The sequence below is a fragment of the Podarcis tiliguerta genome (genome assembly GCF_965153285.1).
Source record: "Podarcis tiliguerta genome assembly, chromosome: 12".
Taxonomy (NCBI): Eukaryota; Metazoa; Chordata; class Lepidosauria; order Squamata; family Lacertidae; genus Podarcis; species Podarcis tiliguerta.
The window spans coordinates 424,243-448,122 of record NC_139545.1 but is presented as its reverse complement, the minus strand read 5'-3'; the positions used below and the strand labels follow the sequence as shown (position 1 = coordinate 448,122).

At 45.5% G+C, this 23,880-nt stretch overlaps 1 protein-coding gene across 3 annotated transcripts in view; it reads right to left on the bottom strand.

Annotated features, from left to right (window-relative positions):
* Window positions 1–23,880, bottom strand: part of ADCY1 (adenylate cyclase 1) — a 182,014-nt gene that overhangs the window by 89,864 nt on the left and 68,270 nt on the right. For all 3 annotated transcript variants that reach the window (XR_014503857.1, XR_014503858.1, XM_083407024.1), the window contains exon 2: window positions 15,447–15,596. Coding sequence is in view for 1 of the 3 variants with exons in the window: in XM_083407024.1 (XP_083263150.1) it covers window positions 15,447–15,596 (150 nt within the window). In the remaining 2 variants the exon portion in view is untranslated. The remainder of the gene's footprint in view (window positions 1–15,446; window positions 15,597–23,880) is intronic.

Genomic DNA, 23,880 nt, shown 5'->3' with positions numbered 1-23,880 from the left:
GCTGCCTCATAGTGGTTGAGCCTCTCATTGGTGAAATGCTGTCAGCCACTAAGGTTCAGCAAAGTTGCTCCTGCATGGGGTACATTAACAGTGACTTCTTGTCCTTGGACCTTTTCTAAGGCCTTTCTAGCAATGCTGCTATTGTGATGGCTTGGAGGCATCCCACAGTCCTCTGGATTAGGACACCTAAAGCTACCACCTTTTGCTCGTGAACAAAGAGAAAAAAGGGGGATCCAGTAGCCTGGTAGCCTTATGGTGTCATGAACTGGCAGGACTTCGGGAAGGAGGAAGAGGAGGAAGAGGATCCTGGCAAGGGGTGCAGCTGGGAGTGGGTCATACGGGATTAAGCTGGGGGTGGGGAAGGAGAGATTGGTTTAGGTAGTACTCACGAGGTGACAGAGGATGATGAGGGGACAGGGGACAGTGCACAAGAAGCGGAGCAGCGGGACTCCTCATCAGAGCCAGAGAGGCTCCCATTCCCACGAATATGGCGGGTCCTAAGACGTAGGGAACAGCGGGCAGGGCACTCCAGAAAGCAGAGGCAGGCTAGGGCCTGCAGCCTAGTTCACTAGCTGGGCAGGTGGGGAAGGAGCCATGTGATTTCTCAGCTGGGGCAAGTTAAGAGCAGATGAGGGTCACATCATGTCAGGATGCTGTCATCAGCTTCCAGCTCGTTGCCCAGGAAGTACAAGGGCAGGTAAGGTCTCAGTCTGCATACCAGATGGAGCTGGTAGATGGCTGCACTGGACACAGAATTGACCTGCAACTCCATGGACAGCTGTGAATCCAAAATGAAAATCCAAGGAATCCAAGGAAAAGTTTCTTACAGTCCTTTTTTATTTCAAACTTTACAGAGAGAAGTTATAGAACCCAGCTTCTTGGATAATGGCATTGTCCTGAGTGAATCTCCATCCCCCTTCTCTCCCACTTCCTCATCGGTCGTCGTCATCGCCTCCTATACGGATGCCGCTAAGTGCCCTCTGTCTTCAAGCTCTTTGCTCTCCTACTTTTAAGGCTCACCAGGTTCTGGGAGATGGTGGGTCTGGAATGCTTTCTAGTGACAACCTGCCAGCCAGCTGCTGCTCCGGCTCTGCCTGCTCCTTCTCTCCCATTATTTGCCAGTTTCCCCCCTCATCTGCCTCTGAGCTGTGACCTCCACTGTTGTAAATCCTCTTCCTCCTCCTCCTCCCTGGAAGAGCCAGGTTGCGGAGGTGGTCTCCACCACTCCTCCTCTGCCCAAACCCTAACACATGCCTCCCCAAGCCCAGATGCTGCAATCAGCAGACACAGTATCAGAAGGCAGCAGAGCTGAAGTGCTGTTCTGCCCACGCTGAGAGATCTTACCTGGGATTCTCCTTGGAGCTACATGGGTTTCTACTTTGAAAAAGACTCTGGACTGTATCCTGACTGCTGAACTTCTATCTTGCCTTACTTGGACTGACCCTGGACTGTGTTTCCTGATCTTTGGACTTAGCTTGTGTGGATTGGCTTCTGGACTTGGAACTTTGTCTTGGCACACTGTCTGTCAGCCAGGTAGGCCAGGGGATTAGGACATATGGTGGGAGCAGATATCACTTCCATTTTAATCTGCAAAAAGCAGCCTAACCTTTATTTATTCCACATGAAAGGCTCTGGTTCCCCTCGTCGTGTCATAAGAGCAGGTGTGGAGGACTCCCTGGTCCTGAATGGGGTAGCTGTGCCCTTGAAGGACCAGGTGTGCAGCCTGGGAGTCATTTTGGATTCACAGCTGTCCATGGAGCTGCAGGTCAAATCTGTGTCCAGTGCAGCTATCTACCAGCTCCATCTGGTATGCAGACTGAGACCTTACCTGCCCACGTACTTTCTCCAGAGTGGTGCATGCTCTGGTTATCTCCCACTTGGACTACTGCAATGCACTCTACGTGGGGCTACCTTTGAAGGCGACCCGGAAACTTCAATTAATCCACAATGTGGCACGGCCTTCTCAGTAGTGTCACCCACCCTATGGAATGCCCTCCCACCAGATGTCAAAGAAATAAGCAACTATCAGACTTTTAGGAGACATCTAAAGGCAGCCCTGTTTAGGAAAGTTTTTGATGTTTGATTGTATTTTTAATATTTTGTTGGAAGCTGCCCAGAGTGGCTGGGGAAACCCAGCCAGATGGGTAGGGTATGTATAAATTATTGTTTTTGTTGTTGTTGTTGTTGTTGTTGTTAATTCTCAGTAGCCAGGTATCCAAGACCTACAAAACCTGCTCATTCTCAAGAACCCTCTCAGCTGTTTCTTTGTTTGGTGCAACAGTGCCCTTTCTATAATCTCTATTCTATCTGACATAAGTGATCGGGTGCCAGTTCCCAAGACGTGCCCTAAATACTTTGAATTCTGTTGGCAATACCGGAGCTTTTTTGGAGAGACCTTATGCCCCTTGTAAGCTAAAGAAGTGAGGAAGTGTTTGGTTGTCGTCGTGGGTCTTATGACATATCAGGAGGTCATCAATACAAATACAAATCAAAAGGAAGCAGACGGTAGAAGTATATCTTGCAATCCTTGTGGAAGATTGAGGAAAAAATAGTGTGGCTTTCTTCATATCCTTGGGACAAATGGCTCCAGGTTAGTTGACTGGCATCCCAAGTGAAAGCGAAGAGGAATTGGCTTTCTTCTGCGATGGGGATTGAAAAAAATGCAGAACACAAAACAGCTGCAGAATACCAAGCGGTGCCAGTGGGCACTGCACTTGGAATACTGTGGGGGTTGAGAACCACAGCCTGTCTGGGGATGACAAAGTCATATGAGTCTTAAATCTTGCACCAGCCTGTACCTGACAGGGTTCTCCAGGGCCCCACAGGTTTTTTCATGGGCAGTAAGGGAGTGTTGCAAGGTGAGGCACAGAGCAGCAAAATTCCCTTGTCTAGGAAGTCCTCTGTCAGGGGAGTGAGGCCTCTCAAGGAAGGGGATATTGTATGTGGTGCCCCATAGCCACATTTTTAGTTCCCAACGTAAATCAGGGTGATCTTGCTTGATCTCTAACATGGCTCCCTGGAGTTGGCTCTTCAGGCATGTGGAGGAAGGTGCCATCTGGGCTGCATTTGATTGTGGCTCACAGTTTACAGAGCAAGTCCCTTCCCAACAGGTAGACTGGGTGGGGGGTTAGCAGAAAGGAGTGGTCTGTAGTGAGTGGTCCCAAGGTTACTTGCACTGGTTCTGAAAGAGGGCAGGTTCTGAGGATTCTGCCTATTCCCATGACCTTGTGCATGCATCTACTAAGATCCAAATGGTTGTCACTTAAGGTAGAGAAGGTGGCTCAGGTATCCAGCATACAGTTACATGAGTGTCCATCTACGTCTACATGGGGTCAGTGGCTGACAGGGATAATACTGGGTTCTGAGTTGATGGATGAACTGGTTCCCCTGGAAATTGTCAGTACTCTTCTGCCTCTATCAGTTCCTCCTGGGAAGGAAGTGGAGGAAAAGCAGTGAAAGCCCCCCCCCTTCCCCCTCTTTGTGTGTGCCAGGTTACTTGGTGGCATGGTAAACCTCCCTGGTGAGGGAGACTCTGGTGCCCATTACGGTTAAGTTGTCCAGGCCCAGAGGCTGGGGAGTTGGGGTCTTCTAACTGCAGAACCTTCTGCAATGTCATAGTTCCCCACATTGGTAGCACTCTCTCGGGGGGGGGGTATCCCTCTCTATGTCTTCTACCTTTCCTACCTCCCCAGGTGGTGGGGTCCATTAAGGCTAGAGCAAAGACAGATTCCTTTCTTTCCTTGTTTTGCCTTTTTGGTGATGGCCAAAATCTTGTTAAATGGCTTGCCTCCATTCTGTAATCTCACAATTTTTCACCTCCAGGGAACTGAGACAATTTTCTATATATGAAGCATTACCACATACAATTCAAAACATGGACATATGTGTCAGTATTCAGATAATATATTTTCTATATATTTTCTAGGTCACTGAAATCAGCTGTTCATGGAAACAAAGGGAAATCTGTTCACTGATACTTGCCAGCCTTTGATAGCAGATGTCTATAATTTATATAAAGCTGATACTGGCAACAATTATTGATCATCATGTGCTGTTAGTATATTTTCACATTGGTTAGATGGGATGTTCCTCTAATTAATGGTTCTGATATTCATTTAGTTAGCCGGCATGGAAAGCAAACATTTTGAGAGTGTTCCTGGGCTTCATCATCTATAAATAAATCAACTCTAGAGACAAAAATTAATTTAACTCCAAACAGCACAGTTTTTTCAGAGAGCAAATTATGAAGCTGCTTCAGATTGTGTGAAGGTGCTGATGATATGCTAATAACTATGTTCTGCAAAAAGAACTCCCTGATCCTATGAAATTATGAAGCTGCCTTACATTGGATCAAATCATCTGTTCATCTAGCTAAATATTGTCTACTCTTTACTGCTATTGACTTTCCCAACTCTCATTGCTGGGAATCTACAGTCTTTGGGCCTAATTTGGCCTACAAAGCCCTTTTACCCAAACCATAGAAAGAAGCACATTCCTTCAAACTACTGTCCAATTGGCCTACTGACTATAATTATCAATTTTTATGCCAGACACCTCTACTGGACACTCCAAACTTGGGTGGAACATGGAAATATTGCAGCTGATGAACAGGCTGGATTCAGAGCAAGACAATCCACTATAGATCAGGCCCAGAACATCTCTGCTTTGCACCCTTTGTTGATTCAAATCAATCAAATGATGACAGACTGCAATCCCACTCCACATTTGTTCAACTTCTACATAAACTCATTGGACAATGCATGTGACCACCCTAACAGCCATCCATCAAAGCTGACTGATAGGTGCCTGCCTACAGTATGCTATTATATGCTGAAATCATGGTTATCACACCCCCATTTCCTATAGCATACCCTCCAACATTTCTCCGATTAAAATAGGGATGTCCTTTTCCATAATAATATTATTATTATTCCAAAATAATAATTTTATTATTTATACCCTGCCCATCTGACTGGTGGCCCCAGCCACTCTGGGTGGCCTCCAACATATATTAAAACATAATAATAATAAAAAAACATAAAAACATTGTTATTCGGGGCTGCCTTCAGATGTCTTCTAAAAGCTATAAAGTTACTTATCTCCTTGGCTCAGGGGTCACATAACTCCAACCTTTCTCCAATGAAAAACAGGACATTCCAGCAGGCTTCTGTAAATCCATGACTATCCCTCGAAAGTAGGAACACTTGGAGGGTCTGCTATAGGTTTGAAGAGAGCCTTGTGAGTCCTGGCTCAGTATTGCCAGGAAGCATGCCTACAAATAAACTACCAGAAGACCAAAGTTATAGCACCTCTTATGAGCATAGTGGGGCATGACCCTGCCAAGAGTCTGAATCCCCAGAAACCTCCATAGCCATGGGCCATTGTTTGTCCTGTCACCCACAATAATATCAGTACATTTCCAGTGACTGAGAGGCTTCTGCCCACCTTCTCTGCTTAGCCAGTCATAAAAATCACTAGCAGCATATCACTCCTATTTCCAAGGCAAGAGAACAATAAAAAAAAAAAAAAGCCAAGAAAGAAGGAGGCGGGTGCATAGGCAGACTGGGTGGGGCGATTCTCCCTGATTTTCTCTCTCTCAGAAGCTACAGAAGCTAAATCTGGAGGACAAATTTAAGCAAATCTTAATCTCTCTAAGCTCCGGGAGGGTGGAGTCTCACAGGGCAGTTCTTGCATCACCCCAAGCTGTGGTACAGATTCAGTCAGTGAGGAGAGGCAAGCAAATGGGCAACTGCTGCAACGATGAGGAAGAAGTGGTCACAATCAGGGAAGGAAGGGGTCTAGTGAGAGCATCTTGTCCAAGGATCCCCCTGCCAAAAAACCTTCAAAGTAACACAGTCTTCCTCCACTGCAGTCTTTCTTCTGACCAATAGAATTGCACAGGCCTTTCACTAGACCTTATTAAAACAACTCAACTTGTGAACAACTTAGTTCTCTATACAACTTAGTTCTCTAAATGCAGGTATCAAAATATTGTCTACTCAAATATTGGGTACCACAACAATCTCCATAAAGAGTATAATGAAATTCTAAAGAACAATAATTTACCAAATTTGAACTTGGAGAGAGAAAGAGAATATTATTTGAAGCTACAGCTGCGTTCTGGATTTCTGAGAGGAAAGATAGCTGGCTAGTTGTCAACTGACAATACTCCATAATAATTATGCTGTTATTAATGACAGCCAAAATGTAAATCCTGGTTATTACGCTCTCTTTGAAGATAGGGAGATCAAGGGATCAACCTCAAATGCTCTGAAGGAAGCTGCTCCTCACACCAAAGAGTAGACGTTTTCAGATGCAGGGAGCATCTTGGAGTGAGGAACTGCCATCATGCCCAGACACAGCATAACAGCCCTGAATGTCTTTATTTTTTATTATCTTTATTTCTTGTGTCTTCTCTTTTTCTTTATTCTTCTCTCCATCCCCTTTACTCTTGCTTCTGTTTTGTATTCCTCTGGGTTAATGAGGGTACACACAGAAAGGGGATGGATGGAATGTGAAAGGGGTGTGAGAGGCAGGAAAAGGCTCCCAGAGTGGGAGTCTGGGAGAAGAAAGGGAAGCTTTCATGTGAGAAAGGGGTTCAGTTCTACCTCTGATAGAGGACTTTGTAATTTTTTCCTGTTTATCTTTATCTTTTCTTTTATAATTTTTTTATTTAGATTAGTTTGTTTTTTATTGTTTTGTAAAATGAAGTTTCAATATTTTTAAAAGAGATACAGCTGCGTCCTCTGCCTCACAAAGTGAACATTTTAAAGGCTATGCTTGTTCAAATGTCATTAGAAGTCTTCCTGCTTCCGAAATCTTGATTACATTCAGTCCTGATCTTGGTTCCTTATCAACAGCTACAGAGTTCTCGACTTCCACTCGTATTAACACATTTAATAAATTTTATTTCCCCCGAAGGAGTTCTATATCCTATAAATTCCCTGTGTGATAAGTTTATTTTTCCATTTGTTTCTTCATTTTTGCTGCTCTGATCATGTCCTATGCAGCATCTCTATTTCCGCTTTTTTGCTCTTTCTCTTCCTCTGTTCCCATGTAATTTCAGCTGTGTCACTCGCCATCTTTGTTTCTTTGAGTATAGATAAGGAGTAATCTGGCTTCCCCTCCATAGCTCTGGGCAATTTTCCAGTTTCTACTTCTGCAACCCTTAAATCACTAATGATCTGGCATCCTCCCAGAGCTATGGCCGATCTTCAAAGCCCATAGTCCAAATTGCGATAAGTGGAAGTTCGGTGCTTTAAATCATTTCAATGTTCTCACACAGTTCTATTTTCATATTAACCCATAAATATACTCCCGTTGTCCTTTTTCTCCTCTTGCTTTTTATCAGCTTGTTGGCATTCAGGGGGAGGTTTCAGAATCATTTATGTAGCAAACATGGTGTATATAAAGAAAGGGTAAAGGCTCCCCTCCCCCCTCATATACCATATTTTTCTATGAAAGAAATCTTTCCAGTTCAAAACGTTGCGTCTCAGTAGCAGATTCACTTGGCAGTTTGTAATCTTGTCCCATCCATCCTGCACATGTTTGTAAATTAGAGCCAATTTCATCCTAATAAACAGAAGAGCCTCATAGAATCATAGAGTTGGAAGAGACCACAAGGGCCATCGAGTCCAACCCCCTGCCAAGCAGGAACCACCATCAGACCACTCCTGACATATGGTTGTCAAGCCTCTGCTTAAAGACCTCCAAAGAAGGAGACTCCACCACACTCCTTGGCAGAAAATTCCACTGTCAAACAGCTCTTACTGTCAGGAAGTTCTTCCTAATGTTTAGGTGGAATCTTCTTTCTTGTAGTTTGGATCCATTGCTCCGTGTCCGCTTCTCTGGAGCAGCAGAAAACAACCTTTCTCCCTCCTCTATGTGACATCCTTTTATATATTTGAACATGGCTATCATATCACCCCTTAACCTCCTCTGTATCTTGATGGCTGCATCGGAGGATTACTGACAGGCAAAGTGTCTCCTTTCATATAGGAGTGAAAGTCAGGTACAGTGGTACCTCTCGTTACATATTTAATTTGTTTTGGGGGTCTGTTCTTAACCTGAAACTGTTCTTAACCTGAAGCACCACTTTAGCTAATGGGGCCTTCTGCTGCCGCCACGCCGCCAGAACACGATTTCTGTTCTCATCCTGAAGTTCTTAACCCGAGGTACTATTTCTGGGTTAGCGGAGTCTGTAACCTGAAGTGTATGTAACCTGAAGCATCTGTAACCTGAGGTACCACTGTATCAAGACGATCTGTGAGTGAAGCTCACTCCCCCCCCCCCGGGCCCTGGGGGGAGTTTGCAAGGACAATTATCCTCAAATCATCCTTGTTTATCATTTGCAAACAATCTCCGCTAATGTGGGAGTGGCAGCCATTAAGGGAGATCAGCACCAGAAGTTGATTATGTACAGTACGTTTGGTGCTACAGGTTAAAATTATTGCATTCCAGAGCCCAAATAACCTTTTGTGAGATTTTGCAGAAATAAGCAAACTTCATCATATAGCATTTGAAGGCAGAAAAGTGTTTTAACATACACTAGTATCTTGTTCTGATATGATTCCCCTATCCTCAAAATTGTCCGTCCCAAAGAGGGAGGAAGAGCAGGTTGTGCTCTTGCTTCACTATCCACTTCATTCATCATGAAACAGAAAGGGTGACATCTTGAAAGAGAATTTTATTACAGACTCCCTCACAGTGCCACCCCACCCCCACCCCTGGAGCAAGGTCTGGGCCAAGAAGAGGAACAAACTGGACAAGACAACATTATGGGATTTAAAATTGGCACAACATTATTCATTCCAGATGTAGGTTGGATTTGGCTTAGGCATTGTGTGTATACCCCTCACAGCCCCTGACTCAGCAGGATTGGCCAGGATTCAAATAAACCAATAGCGGGAAAGCCCGCCAATCTCCAGCAGCCAGCCTGGGAATTTCCCATGGCCGGCCGCCTAGCCCTGATGTTGCTTCCAAGGGTGAGGGGCCCAGCGTGAAGGGTCGCAACAGCTGCCCACTCTGTTTCTGGGTAAGCAGATATTCTTCAGAGGAATGTGAGATAACATGTTTAAAATAAATATATTCACCTTTTTCCATGGGTGGAGAAGAATCGGGACAAAATCAATCACAACCTCTCCCTTAGGATGATCTGCTGGTTGAATAATGTCTGAACAGGCTTCAGGAAATGTCAGAAAAATTGCCCTTCCCATGGAGTAATGAAAGCTGAATCCTAGGCATGGTGGCACACCATCTGGTCTCCGACTCACTCAGCTGCTGTCACAGCAATCAGATTGTTGCATGGACATGCATGGAGAGGCCTGACAAATGCACTTAGCTGGCAGGCTGGGTTTGCTATCCTGCATAGTTATGTCTCCTTGAGCTTTGTACAGAACTGTAGCCAGTGCGCACAATTCTGCAACTGTGTTCAATATCCATGTGTGCTTGTTTACCTAGCTATCATACTACCAACTTTACTCTATGCTTGTGCAAAATGGACCACCTATAAGCACCATCTCCAACTCCCTGAAAGATTCCATCAACAGTGTCTCCAAAAAATTAACATATTACTTTGGAAGACAAGCGAACTAATGTCACTGTACTGGAAGAAACAAAGATTGCTAGTGTTGAAGCAATGATTCTTCAACTTTGTTGGACTGATCATGTGATTATCATCTTCCAAAGCAATTACTCTTTTCCAAACTTAAATACTGGTGAAATACTGGTGGACAAGAAAAGAGGTTTAACTCTCTCAAGGCAAATCTTTAAAAATGTAGTATAAGCACTGATAACTGGGAAACATTGGCCTGTGTCAAGGTGGTGTTCCCTCTTCACAGTAACACTCCAGTACACTCAATGTGATATTTACAGTCTTTATTACATATATACTTAAAGAATAGTTACAGTTCAAAATCATGCATCTGAACCTGTCGAGTCAGATTTGGGGAGTGGCTTCTTTCAATTCTGGCGCAAACAAAGTAGGTGTGGAAACCTCACAAGACGTCTTTGATCTTTACGTTTCATTTCCCTCCTTGCCTGTGCGGATGTGAATGCTCCCCCCCCCCCCTTTCTGAGTTTGAACTTCCTTCTCTTGGCTCTGGTGGGTTATAGGGCTCTTCATCATCTCTGACCCCCTGCTCCACCTGACCCCTGCTCCACCTGAATACTCTTGTCCCCTGTTCTGTTTCATGCATCATTTCCCTGTCTTCCTCTCCTGACAGTTCCTGCTCAGAACCCTCTCCTGATGAAGCAATGTGTTCTGGCTCTTCCCTGACAGCCTGCGAGCGCTCCAGTTGGAGAACAGCCTTTACCCAAGGTGTCATGGACTATGAAGAAACACAAACTCAGGAAGAAAGGGAGACATGAGCTAAGAGGAAGGCAGTTTGGCAAATCCTCACTGTGATCAACTCCCGCCCAGAAATCTATGTCTCCACTGTGGAAGGATGTGTGGATCAAGAATTGGCCTCCACAGTTACCTACGGATACACCATTAAGACTGTGTTCATGGAAGACAATCTTACTCGGCTATGAGTGATTGCCAAAGAAGAAGACGAGTGCATTTCCTTACATCTTTCACTCCCTCAATATTAACTACCAGCATTGAACCTCTGAATTATGTATTAGATTTTGAGTGGGGTGAACTGCTAAATAGTTTGGCCATTTCACAGGTGGCACAAGGGAGTTGCCACTGGGGATATCTAAGAAAACTTGGATGTTGTGTGTAGGGGCTTGAGACCCCTGTTTTCGAATCTATTAGTTTGTATAAGCTACACATTTCTTGTGTTTCTGTTTCTGAAAGAATTTTAATTCTGCTTAGCATCTGTTAGACTGACACTTGACTAGGGCTAAAAATATACAAGGGTTCACAGCATCACGAAGTTAGTAATCCTATAATCACTGACAAAACCTCACTGCATGTAGCTATTGAGATGGTACCCTTGATTGATTGAGGGCTGGGGGGAAGTTGCCATGCAATCACAGTCACAAAGGGAAGTCCCGTTCATCACCACTATGCAGAATCTAGTTACATATGATCACAGCTTTCTGTCTCTCATGGAGTTTCAATGCTTTGTATGCCTGATAAGAATAACCTTTATAACAAAATCTATGTACACCTGGACATTACATATATCTGCTTTCCCTGTTCTCCCTCTTTTGTCTATTCATGGTTCCCTGACATCCACAGGGGTGCCCACTTTGTATTCCCCATGTGGCAGTGGGCGAGGGAGCTGGCCAGCCCAGGCACTGGTGTGCCTACGTCACTAGACGTTGCCTGTGCCATAGCCTGGCCTGTTCCCAGAGAGAACTTTCTCTGGGCAGCCCAGGATGCTAGACAGTAGCAAGGAGGGTCAGGAGGATTTTCATTGCACCACTCTACCTATGATGTGCTCATCACTGCTCTACATGGAAGTTAACTTCTGAGAAGAAAACATATGTTAATGGTGCTGTGAACTTTTTGCCTTCCTCTTACACCTTAATAAATGCGTTAAAAAAACCCACTAGAGTTAATGGGTTTGGGGGAGACGTTCAGAGAGGTATAAACACAATTTACTCTGAACAGCAAGCAAAACTGATTATAAATAATGATATAACAGAAAATTGTAAAATAATGAAGGGAATGAGACAGGGATGCCCACTGTCCCCATTACTATTTATACTGGTCTTGGAAACCCTGACAAAGAAAATAAGAGCAGAGGGTATAAGGGTAGGAAATAAATCTTTTAAACTAAAAGCACTTGCGGATGATCTTATAATAACAACAGAAAGTCCAAAGGAAAGTTTGCCAACTCCAGACTATGGCATTTGGTCAGGTGGCAGATTTCAAACTCAACAAAAATAAAACCAACTTGTTGGTGAAAAATATGGTAGAACAAGATAAAAATGAGCTACAAAGAATTACTGGTATGACAATAAGTAAAAAAGTCAAATATTTAGGAGTATGGATTACAGTGAAAAATATTAATTTATTTAAAGACATGCTGGCCACATGATCTGGAAGCTGTACACCGGCTCCCTCGGCCAATAAAGCGAGATGAGTGCCGCAACCCTAGAGTCGGCCACGACTGGACCTAATGGTCAGGGGTCCCTTTACCTTTTTTACCTAACGACATAAATAAATAAAAAGAAATCTGGAGATCTGGGGCAGAATGAATCTATCATTCTGAGGGAGGATCTCTATGATAAAAATGAACGTGCTACCAAGGATGTTGTTTTTGTTTCAATCAGTTACAGTGATCAGTGGGGCAGGTCCCTTCAAAGATTGGCAAAGAGACATTTCAAAGTTTATTTGGTGGGGGGGACAGACCTAGAATTAAACAGAAATTACTAACAGAAATTAAAGATAGGGGTGGCTTCTCACTACCAGATCTAATACTATATCACGAGGCATCCTGCCTCTGCTGGATCAGGGAATGGATACTTTTACAAAACACAGATATGCTAGATTTAGAGGGTTTCAACAACAGATTCGGTTGGCACACGTACTTATGGTACAAAAAAGCCAAAGTACACAGAGGGTTCCTGAATCATGTGTTATTATTATTATTATACATGGTATGGAATAAATATAAGAATTTGCTAGAACAAAAAAGGCCCTGGTTGCTATCACCGCTTGAGGCAATTTCAGTAAAGAAAATGAACATGAGCAAAGACTGGGCAACTTATAAAGGACTTCTTAAGGAAGAGGAACAGTTAAAATGGGGGGGGGGTAAGAAACTGTTTAACTGACTGGTTACAATATCACCAGTTGATTGATATATTAAAAGCAGATTTTTAAAAAAGACTTCCCCACTTAGTTATCGAGATTTGAGGAGTTAATACCAAGTAAGAGGAAACTACTTTCCAAAATGTATAGGATCTTGCTAGATTGGTCAGTGAAAGACGAAGAAGTAAAATCAGTGATGATTCAATGGGCCAAAGATTTTGGGTATAACATTCAAAGGTCAGCCTGGGAAAAACTCTGGAGAGAGGACTTAAATTTTATTGCGTGTTGCACTTTGAAAGAAAACTACATGAAGATGCTCTATTGCTGGTACTTGACACCCAGTAAGCTAGCGAAAATGTACAGAACCAGCTCCAACTTGTGTTGGAAATGAAAAGAAATAGAAGGAACTATGTATCATATGTGGTGAAAACGCAAAAAGATAAAGGAATTTTGGGAAATGATCTACAACAAGCTAAAAAAATGTTTAAATTAAACTTTCCCAAATAACCGGAAGCCTTTCACCTCGGGATCATAGGTGTAGAGATACCAAAAGACTTAAGGAGATTATTCATGTATGCAACCGCAGTAGTGAAAATGTTGTTAGCCCAAGGTTGGAAAGGACAAAACTGACAAAAATGAAATGGCATACGAAATTATTTAAGTACACTGAAATGGCAAGATTAACAGGGAAAGTTAGATTAAAAATTCAATAGAGAATGGGATAAATATAGACAATATGTAAAAGATCACTGTAAGCATGTAAAATCTTTGGCGGGCTTTGAATGACTTCTGCAATGTGAGATGCTGTTTAATACGTAGTTGATATAGTTACACAGAGAACCCAGGTTGGGGAAGAGGGAAGCCTCACTATGGGAAAACCTTATTTTCTTTCTTTCTTTCTTTCTTTCTTTCTTTCTTTCTTTCTTTCTTTCTCTTCTCCCGCCCCCCCCCCCATGTATACTACTAATGGAGAGCTATAACTGTGATTCACTGTATAAAATCAATAAAGATCAAATATTAAAAAATAAAATAAATGCATTAAATTGTCAATGCTTTCATTGCGGGTAGCAGAGGCACCAGGCAGGATTAATAGTCTACTGGGGATCTTGCACAATGGCTGATGATCAGATCCCAACACAATGCCATGTCAAACTCTGGTAAGATGTAACCAACAGCAGTTGTCACCCATTTTTAACCCACACCTGCCTCTATTGCTTCTGAACTATATTACCCCTGTTACCAGAATTTATGGAAAGTTGGGGGGGGGGGTTGCTACTCCAGTGGACATCATACACACACACCATGACTACCGAAATCAACAAATCACTCCTGCAGATGTCCCCACAAAGCACTTCATCACAAAGTCCCCTCCCCCATCTCTATTCAAAGGGCCTCCGCTACACATTATCAAATGTAACAATTCACTGATAAATGTATCTATGTGATGGCTCAATGGGAAAACTTTACAAAGTCATATAAAATTGCTCCAGTATAGGATTTTCGATGTTCCAACTTTGTTCTGTTCAGGAAGGAAATGGCTACGAAGGGGGGAGCCTGGGACGTGGGCAGGGTCAGCCATAATCCCTGAAGCCTGAGACCACATACTCAGCAGCTCCTTTCCTAGATGTTAATTGCTGGCATCCTGGCCCCAGAATGTCAGACAAGTGGCCATCTCAAAGACAATGGTGAACCCAGCCAAAATGGGTTGGGAACTCAGTCAGAACAAAAGAGTGTACTTAACATGACCAGGAGAGCAGGAGCATGTACATACCTTTTGTTTTACTTAATGGGCGTGAGGTGGAGATCAAGGAAAAGATGGGGGCAAACCTGTTGCTCAGGTTTCTGCTGGAAACCCCTTCCAGATTGTGACATAACTATGATGTATTTGTGCATGATATGCATGATGCTTCACCTAGGGGATTGTGGGTAAAAGGGGGGAACTTATAAAAGAAGGAGCCATCCTTTCCATGTGGTGGGTGGAAGTCCTGTTGCAGTCTTTTGAATAAAGATCAGACCTACTGGCTGCTGTTTTGCTCCTCTATTCTTGGCTGGTGTCTTTGTTTGGCAATCCAAGTGAGCCCAGGGATTTTCCTATACCAACACCCCTCTCTCCATGTGGTGTGGAACTCAAGAGTCTTTGCCTAAATTTCAAGCTGCAAATGGCTAAGGAGGAAGTGGACTATTAACAGGTCCACTAACAGATAATCTAAAGTTATCTTGTCTGCAGCTTTACCTGAACAATCTTGTTTGCAAATTAACCAGCTTCAAGACTATTCATTCATAATAGCATCCGCTGAGAAGACTGCTTACTGGATTTAAATTAGTTTCAGTACACCAGTGTAGTTTGGTTCCTGAAAGTATTCTCCCCACCAATACACACACACACACACACACACACACACACACACCAATGCTAGTAAAGAGAAGGCAAGAAGAAGCATGACTCTGAAATCCAATTTACAAATTAAAATATAATTTGCATTTTGGGTTAAGTGTTATCTTAATTGAGGCCAACAGAAGATTCTCCCATTTCTCTGCTTTATCTGGAGCTTATGCTAAATATGCCTGTTGTGTTTTCATTGTTGATAAAAAATAAAGAATGGGGCAACTGCACTCTGCAAATGAAAATACACTTTGCAATTAGATGCTTTTCCTTACAAATCAGACTCTTGTCCTACAGGATATATGCCAATGTGATGCCAAAGAAAGACAAAGGAAACAAAAACACATTTCAACTGACCTGTTTTTCATTTTCATCCTCCAGCTTCAGCCTGTCCTCTATGCAGTTCCTGGCCTGAAGGAATGCCTTTCTTTGTGCCTTCTCTGTCAAAATCCTCACAAAGACCCCATACAAATTTACACTGACAAAAAGGATCGCATTGGCCACAAGCTGTAAGAGAAAAGAAGGGGACAAAAGAGATATATTATAATTCAGACACTCTCACATATCACTATCAATCACCATTCTGACTAAAATCCAGTTTATTTTCACAGTATTATTTTGCAGTAAATCTGTCTTGCTGCTGGGTCAGATCACTGCTCCATCCAGTTCACTGTTGTCTTCCTCGACCGATGGCACTTTGTCAGGTTCCCAGGAGTTTCCCCAGCCATTGCTAGCCCTTTTTACTGGAGATTCCAGTGATTGCATGTGGGCAGTGGCAGACCATGCCTTAACCGTACCCAAGGTGCAGGGGGCAAAAGGAGCCCACCATGTGCCAGCCCAGCCCCTGCCACTGAAGGGACACCACACACCAGCCCCAAGCTGATCCCAGTGTCACGAAATGGCCTGGGGGCTGGGGTTGTGTGAGGAGGCTGAGATCAAAAGGCGCATGGAATCCTTCTCACACCACTCCCCCCCCCCCCCCGGCCACTTGGAGAGTCTGGGATCTGCGTTTTTACATTGTGCATTTTTCATAGTGTCATCCTTTCCCCATCGCCGCCACCAAGAATGTATCAGGCTGCAACTTAACTGACTGTGGATGAAGTGGTTTGGCACACACATTGGGTGAGCATTCTAATTTCTGGGCTTACTGAAAATGACATCAGAGTGAACCCGGCAGTGGAGATTCCTATGACTTACATCAGATAGGAGGATCGCCACCTCTAGGAGCATTGAGATCCAAGCCCCCCATCTGGGCAAATGGACAGAAGCAACTCCACCATGGATCCCTTTAACAGGATACCCTATTTCTGGAGGGGAAAGTGAGAGTACAACCCCCGCTCCAACCAATGCTAAGGTTACCCAAAGCCTAAACTGCCAAAGATGTGACAATTGCTACAAGGTAGGCAAAACGCCCAGCTCATAGCCAATTTGCCTGATAGGCAAATTCCTACCCGGCCTTGAAAATATGGTGACCACCGCAGCCATAGAAAGGTCAATTCAATGAGTAAATGCAAAATTATACGAGTGGGTGGGTGGGTTGATCCAACGAAGAAGAGCTGGGTGTCGAAGGCTGGCATGGGCTGCTTTAAATCCCCTGGAAGCAGATTTGAGGGAAGCCTGATTATTTCCTCTAGCCCCCCCCCCCAACCTTTGTGCCAGCCTGACATTGGCCAATTTGGCATGCTGCGCAGAGCAGGATTTCAAGCCAGGAGCGCAAGCCAAAGCTCACACTCTGGCAGGGATCAGACCCTGCCACACAGCTCTACATCATTGGGAGGGGGCCCTAGGGGTAAGCAGACCTCTAGAGACAGATAAGCAGAGAAATGTAGTAGAGTGGACGCCACAACTGTATGTGTGTCTGCAAATAACAAAAATATTTTCTAAAAAGATACACCTCAAAGAAGCTGACATCAAAGGGAATTTTTCCCCACATGGCTTTCAAATCTGAATAAAGAGCTTTAACAAGAAACCTGTATTATACCTCATATTTTATCATAATTAAAATCCAAATCCAAAGCGGATTTTTATGTGGGGAGCAGATAGGCACTTCACTTCTCAACTGCATTGCTTTTTCTATTCCTTTCAAGACATGCTCTATAGAGAGTTTATAATCTCCTCTGGCTTTATCCCAGTTAGCATAATGAGCTAATTCCTTCAGATGCATTACCTGAGGAGTGCAGCATAAGGAGCTATTTGCTATTGCAGGCTATAATTAGAGTGCATTATACTCTGGAAAATGTTATTTTGAAATACATAAATAAATTCCAGAATATGAGACTAAAATTAGTTCTGGTTTCTAAACAACCTCCCAGTCCTGCACTTGGATATGATGCAGCTGCTGAAGCTGCACATTAATAAGTATATTGGGCTCTTGGGGTCAATGCAAGGAGATTTTACCAGGAGAGCCATGGCAGGATTTGCATGGCAGCAAAGAGATTTCACCAGAGGGGACACAGCTTACTCCTGAACCCAAAAACAGAACTGGACAGAAGCCGTGTCCAAGAACTTTTGATGTACTGTAGTTAAAATATGATACTTCACAATAAAGAGAAATATAGGACTAGGTTCAGTTATTTCTAAACACAGCCTGAATGACAGTATTATTTTCAATTAAATCTAATTGCAGTCTGCTTAAGGCATGTATAAGCTACTCCCTTCCATTTGGGACCAGATGGAGGTCATGAGAACCAGAACAGAAACATGCAAGTTGACACCCGGGCACTAGTTGGGTGCCCATGGGGTGGCCGTGGTCTGGGTTCAAGGATGAGGCAGCCCTCATCTACAGGCACAGAGCTCGGATGTTGCTTCAGCAAGAAATAACCTGAAATAACCTGAAATAACCTGAAACCTGAAATAATAATTGTCAGGGGTTCAGGAGCAGAGTCACAGGAGAGGGAAGAAACGGAGAGCGAGGGGGAGGAGTCGGAAGGAAATGTCAGCGGCGACAGTAGTCCGAGGTCTCTGAGCCTCTCCAGTGACTCGGAGGATTCACAGAAAGGGGCCCCCATGGTCAGGGCAAGGGGAGTGCCCAGGGGGACACCTCGGGAAGGAGGGGACTCAGAGAGTAGCAGCTGGAAATCCGGGCCAGCGTCCCCCCCAGAGTGCAGTAGGGGGGAGGAGTCCAAGGCATCGGGATCAGGGAGCGCGCAGGCAGAGGGAGAACGTGAGGCAGGACTGACCACACCCTCGTCAGGGAGCGAGGAAACGGTCATCCGGAAAGTAAAACGCGCGCGCGCGCCAAGTTCAAATGTACAGGAGGGCGGCAAGGTGGGCAGCCCGGGTAGGGAGCCAGGTCCTAAAGCCCGCCGAAGAGAGGGGGAGGAGTCAGAGGGGTCAAGCTCTGCGTCGGAAGAGTCCAGGAGGAATGAGACCCCGGGGGGTAGTAAGACCCAGAGGAAGAGAGAGAGAAGGAAGAGGTGGAGTAAGATTAGAGTATTAAACTGGTGCACAGGGGGTGGAGATCCAGACAGAGCTTCGCCGGTCTAAAGTCCAGACGTAGGGCTGGGACGCTGAGACTTGTAAATGGAGACTATTCTTCAATAAAGACTTTGATACTGTATGATCGGCTAGCGTTGGTCCTTGGTGAGCTGGGACCCGGAGCCAGCTCTGACAGTAAGCTCTGTCTCCTTTTTTAAAAGTTTTGGCACCAAGAACCTCGCCACGTGAGTCGACGCAGCGAGGACAGAGGAGGGGTGCTTACAGAGCTCACAAAACTCAGGCAAGATGACGACGGAAGAGCAGATAAAAGCCCTGCAAGAAGCGGTGACGCACCTCAGCACGGAGGTAATTGCATCCAGGAAGAGAGAGGAGGAAATGGTTACCTCCTGCCGGGATCTCCAAGCCAGGTTGGACGTGCTTTCTAAACAGGGGCAAACGGGATACAAGGCAGAAGGCATTGGCTTGGGGAGGAGGGGAGGCAGCCTGGTATCGCATTTCGACGGGAGTTTGCAGCAGTACCCCAACTTCAGAGCAGACCTGCTGTTTGCGCTGGATCTCCTGGACAAAGACTTCAGAGATGAGAGAGAGAGAGTGGGGTTTATCCTGTCCCATTTGCATGGGGAAGCCAAAACGTGGCTGCGGAATCTATGGAGGGACAATGATCCAGCGCTCCAAGATGCGAAGGCTTTTATTAAAGCAATGGACTCATGCTTTTTATCAAAGGTAGACGTCGATATTGCCAGGAGGGACATACATGGACTTAAACAAGGCAAAGCCAGCGTGCGGCAGTACCATACTCGATTTTTCGGACTGGTTCATGCCCTGGGGTGGGAAAAAGATTCTGCGCCAGTCAGAGACCTCTTTTGGGAGGGGTTGAATGCAGATGTAAAAGCGGAGATTGGAAGAGGGGAGAGACCAAGGAGCACCCAGCAGGTAGTCCAGAGGGCTCTGGAGATCGGGGTGCATCTGGAAGAACGTCCTTGCAACAGGGAAGAAGGGCGTTGGGGAAGGGCACCAGCCAGAGCACCTCCCTTCTTTCCCAGAGAAGCAGCGCGTGCGCACTCCACACCCTCGCAGGGAGGGGGAGAAGAGCCGATGGAGATAGGAGGTGCCAGGGCTCAGTCAGCTAACAGAGCCCTGACACCGGGAGCAGCCAAAACGAAGCCTCCTAGAGGGAACAGGAAGTGCTACATCTGCGACAGTGCTCAACACATGGCGAAAGAGTGTCCCCAGAGGCTCCACAAGCACACTGCAGCCTCGGCAACAGTCGCAGAAGCAGCTCAATTGAAAACGCAGCAACAGTTAAACGACGGAGTCTGGCTGGAGGAAGAGGTACTGGGGTCCAGCCAGACAAGTCAATGAAACAATCCCCAGCACTTTTGCAACCCACAGACCCCCTCCCACCCAAACCAGTGGTGCAGCTTACAGCGTCTCTCCAACTGCCCAATGGACGCACTCTGGAGGTGCCGATCACCATTGACTCCGGCAGCAACGCTGACTTTATAGGACTGGAATTCATTCAGCAGCACAATATACCACTGCTACCAGCCACACTGCCCCTGAACGTTGTCACGGTGGATGGCAGAGACTTGTTAGGGGGGCAGGTGGTGCAACAAACGCAACCAATGGTGATGCGGATCGGAAATCACCGAGAAGTCATCAGCTTTAACGTCACCCACCTGTCGGACACGCCTGTAGTCCTGGGCATGAGTTGGCTGCACAGGCACAGCCCAGCATTGGCGTGGTACCAACGCCAACTGACCTTCGGCTCCTCCTATTGCGCGGAACATTGCATCCTTCCTAGCCCGGAAGAAGGAGGGGACGACCCGCAGCTACAATTAGGCACGCTGCAAGCAGTGCCGCGCAAGTACGCAGCGTTTTTGGAGGTTTTCTGCGAGAAGGAAGCGGACAAGCTGCCTCCCCACAGGCCCTATGACTGCAAGATTGACCTCCTGCCAGGAGCGACGCTGCCAGCCGGGAAACTGTATTCCATGTCTGAGGACGAGCTGCAGGAGCTCAAGGAGTTCATAGACCTCAACTTAGAATCATAGAATCATAGAATCATAGAGTTGGAAGAGACCACAAGGGTCATCGAGTCCAACCCCCTGCCAAGCAGGAAACACCATCAGAGCACTCCTGACATATGGTTGTCAAGCCTCTGCTTAAAGACCTCCAAAGAAGGAGACTCCACCACACTCCTTGGCAGCAAATTCCACTGTCGAACAGCTCTTACTGTCAGGAAGTTCTTCCTAATGTTTAGGTGGAATCTTCTTTCTTGTAGTTTGTATCCATTGCTCCGTGTCCGCTTCTCTGGAGCAGCAGAAAACAACCTTTCTCCCTCCTCTATGTGACATCCTTTTATATATTTGAACATGGCTATCATATCACCCCTTAACCTCCTCTTCTCCAGGCTAAACATGCCCAGCTCCCTTAGCCGATCCTCATAAGGCATTGTTTCCAGGCCTTTGACCATTTTGGTTGCCCTCCTCTGTACACGTTCTAGTTTGTCAGTGTCCTTCTTGAACTGTGGTGCCCAGAATTGGACACAGTACTCCAGGTGAGGTCTGACCAGAGCAGAATACAGTGGCACTATAACTTCCCTTGATCTAGATGCTATACTCCTATTGATGCAGCCCAGAATTGCATTGGCTTTTTTAGCTGCCGCGTCACACTGTTGGCTCATGTTAAGTTTGTGGTCAACCAAGACTCCTAGATCCTTTTCACATGTACTGCTCTCAAGCCAGGTGTCACCCATCTTGTATTTGTGCCTCTCATTTTTTTTGCCCAAGTGCAATACTTTACATTTCTCCCTGTTAAAATTCATCTTGTTTGTTTTGGCCCAGTTCTCTAATCTGTCAAGGTCGTTTTGAAGTGTGATCCTGTCTTCTGGGGTGTTAGCCACCCCTCCCAGTTTGGTGTCATCTGCAAATTTGATCAGGATGCCCTTGAGTCCATCATCCAAGTCGTTGATAAAGATGTTGAATAAGACCGGGCCCAAGACAGAACCCTGTGGCACCCCACTAGTCACTCTTCTCCAGGATGAAGTGGAACCATTGATGAGCACCCTTTGGGTCCGGTCAGTCAGCCAGTTACAAATCCACTGAGTGGTAGCATAGTCAAGACCGCATTTTACCAGCTTCTTTACAAGAATATCATGGGGCACCTTGTCAAATGCCTTGCTGAAATCAAGGTAGACTACATCCACTGCGTTCCCTTCATCTACCAGGCTTGTAATTCTGTCAAAAAATGAGATCAGGTTAGTCTGACATGACTTATTTTTCAGAAATCCATGCTGACTATTGGTGATCACAGCATTCCTTTCTAGGTGCTCACAGATTGTTTGCTTAATGATCTGCTCCAGAATCTTCCCTGGTATTGATGTTAGACTGACTGGGCGGTAATTATTTGGGTCCTCTCTTTTCCCCTTTTTGAAAATAGGGACAACATTTGCCCTCCTCCAGTCTGCCGGGACTTCGCCTGTTCTCCAGGAATTCTCAAAGATGATTGCCAGTGGTTCTGAGATCACATCTGCCAGTTCTTTTAATACTCTTGGATGCAGTTCATCTGGCCCTGGAGACTTGAATACATCTAAACTAGCCAAGTATTCTTGTACTATCTCCTTAGTTATTCTGGGCTGTGTTTCCTCTGCTGAATCATTTCCTCCAAATTCTTCAGGTCGGGCATTGTTTTCTTTATCGGAGAAGACTGAGGCAAAGAAGGCATTGAGGAGTTCAGCCCTTTCTGTGTCCCCTGTTTGCATTTCACCATCTTCTCCTCTGAGTGACCCCACTGTTTCTTTGTTCTTCCTTTTGCTACGAACATACCCATAGAAGCCTTTTTTGTTGCTTTTAACCTCTCTAGCAAGCCTGAGTTCATTCTGTGCTTTAGCTTTTCTGACTTTGTGTCTACACGTGCTGGCTATTTGTTTGAATTCCTCTTTGGTGGTTTCCCCCCTTTTCCATTTTTTGTACACATCCTTTTTTAATCTTAACTCAGTTAAAAGTTCTTTAGATAGCCACCCTGGCTTCTTTAGGCACCTTCCATGTTTCCGTCTCATTGGTATTGCCTGAAGTTGTGCTTTTACTATCTCCCTCTTAACAAACTCCCAGCCATCATGAACTCCCTTTCCTTTTAGTATTACTGTCCATGGGATCTCACCCAGCACTTCCCTAAGTTTTATGAAGTCGGCTTTCTTAAAGTCAAGAAATTGAGTCCTAGTATGCTTGGCTGCTCCTTTCCGTTGTATAGTAAACTTCAGAAGAGCATGATCACTTGCGCCTAATGATCCTTCCACTTCTACCCCATTAACCAGGTCATCGACATTGGTTAGGACCAGATCTAAAATGGCTGTTCCTCTTGTTGCTTCTCCCACTTTCTGGACAATGAAGTTGAAGCGCGGTTTCATCCGGGAGTCGAAGGCAGCGGGGGGCAGTCCTGTATTCTTTGTGAAGAAAAGGGACACGCCCCAAAAAAGACTTGTGGTAGACTTCAGGCTCTTAAATTCAAAGACCAAGCCCGCGGCCTTTCCCATGCCCAAGATAGATGACCTGCTGGCGACGGCGAGGAAAGGACGCGTTTTTACAAAGTTGGATCTGCGAGGGGCGTACAACCTGATTCGCATACGGGAAGGAGACGAGTGGAAGACTGCCATGTTCACGCCCCTGGGCACATATGAATACAGAGTTATGCCCTTCGGTTTACAAAATGGCGCCCACTGTTTTCAAGCTTTCATGCATCATGTCCTGGCGGGTCTCCTCTACAAGACATGCGTCTGCTTCTTGGACGACATCCTGATATTCTCAGAATCTGAGGAGACCCACGAGAGAGACGTCAAGGAAGTTCTGCAGAGACTGCAGGAGCATCGACTGTATGCCAAGCTGGAGAAGTGCCAGTTCGACAGGAAGGAGGTGGATTTCCTGGGCTACAAGCTGTCGGACAAGGGGCTTGCCATGGACAGCGCCAAGGTTCGCGCAGTGTTGGACTGGAAGAGCCCGCGCAATCGGAAGGAGGTCCAGCGGTTTGTGGGGTTCGCCAACTTTTACCGCAAGTTCATCAAGGGGTTCGCGATGCAGACGGCGGCCATTACGGACACGCTCAGCTCTAAGAAGAAGAAGTTCATCTGGACGGAGCAAGCGGAGCAGTCCTTTCAGAACCTTAAGCGTCTCTTCTCGTCCGAAGGGCAGCTACTGCATGTGGATCCCAGCAAACCGCTGAGGGTTGAAACAGACGCCTCAGACAGAGCCGTGGGCGCCGTACTGTTGCAAGAGGACCCGCATGGGGACTGGAGACCGTGTGCCTTCTACTCTAGGAAGCTCAGCAAGTCGGAGCAAAACTACACCATCTGGGACAGGGA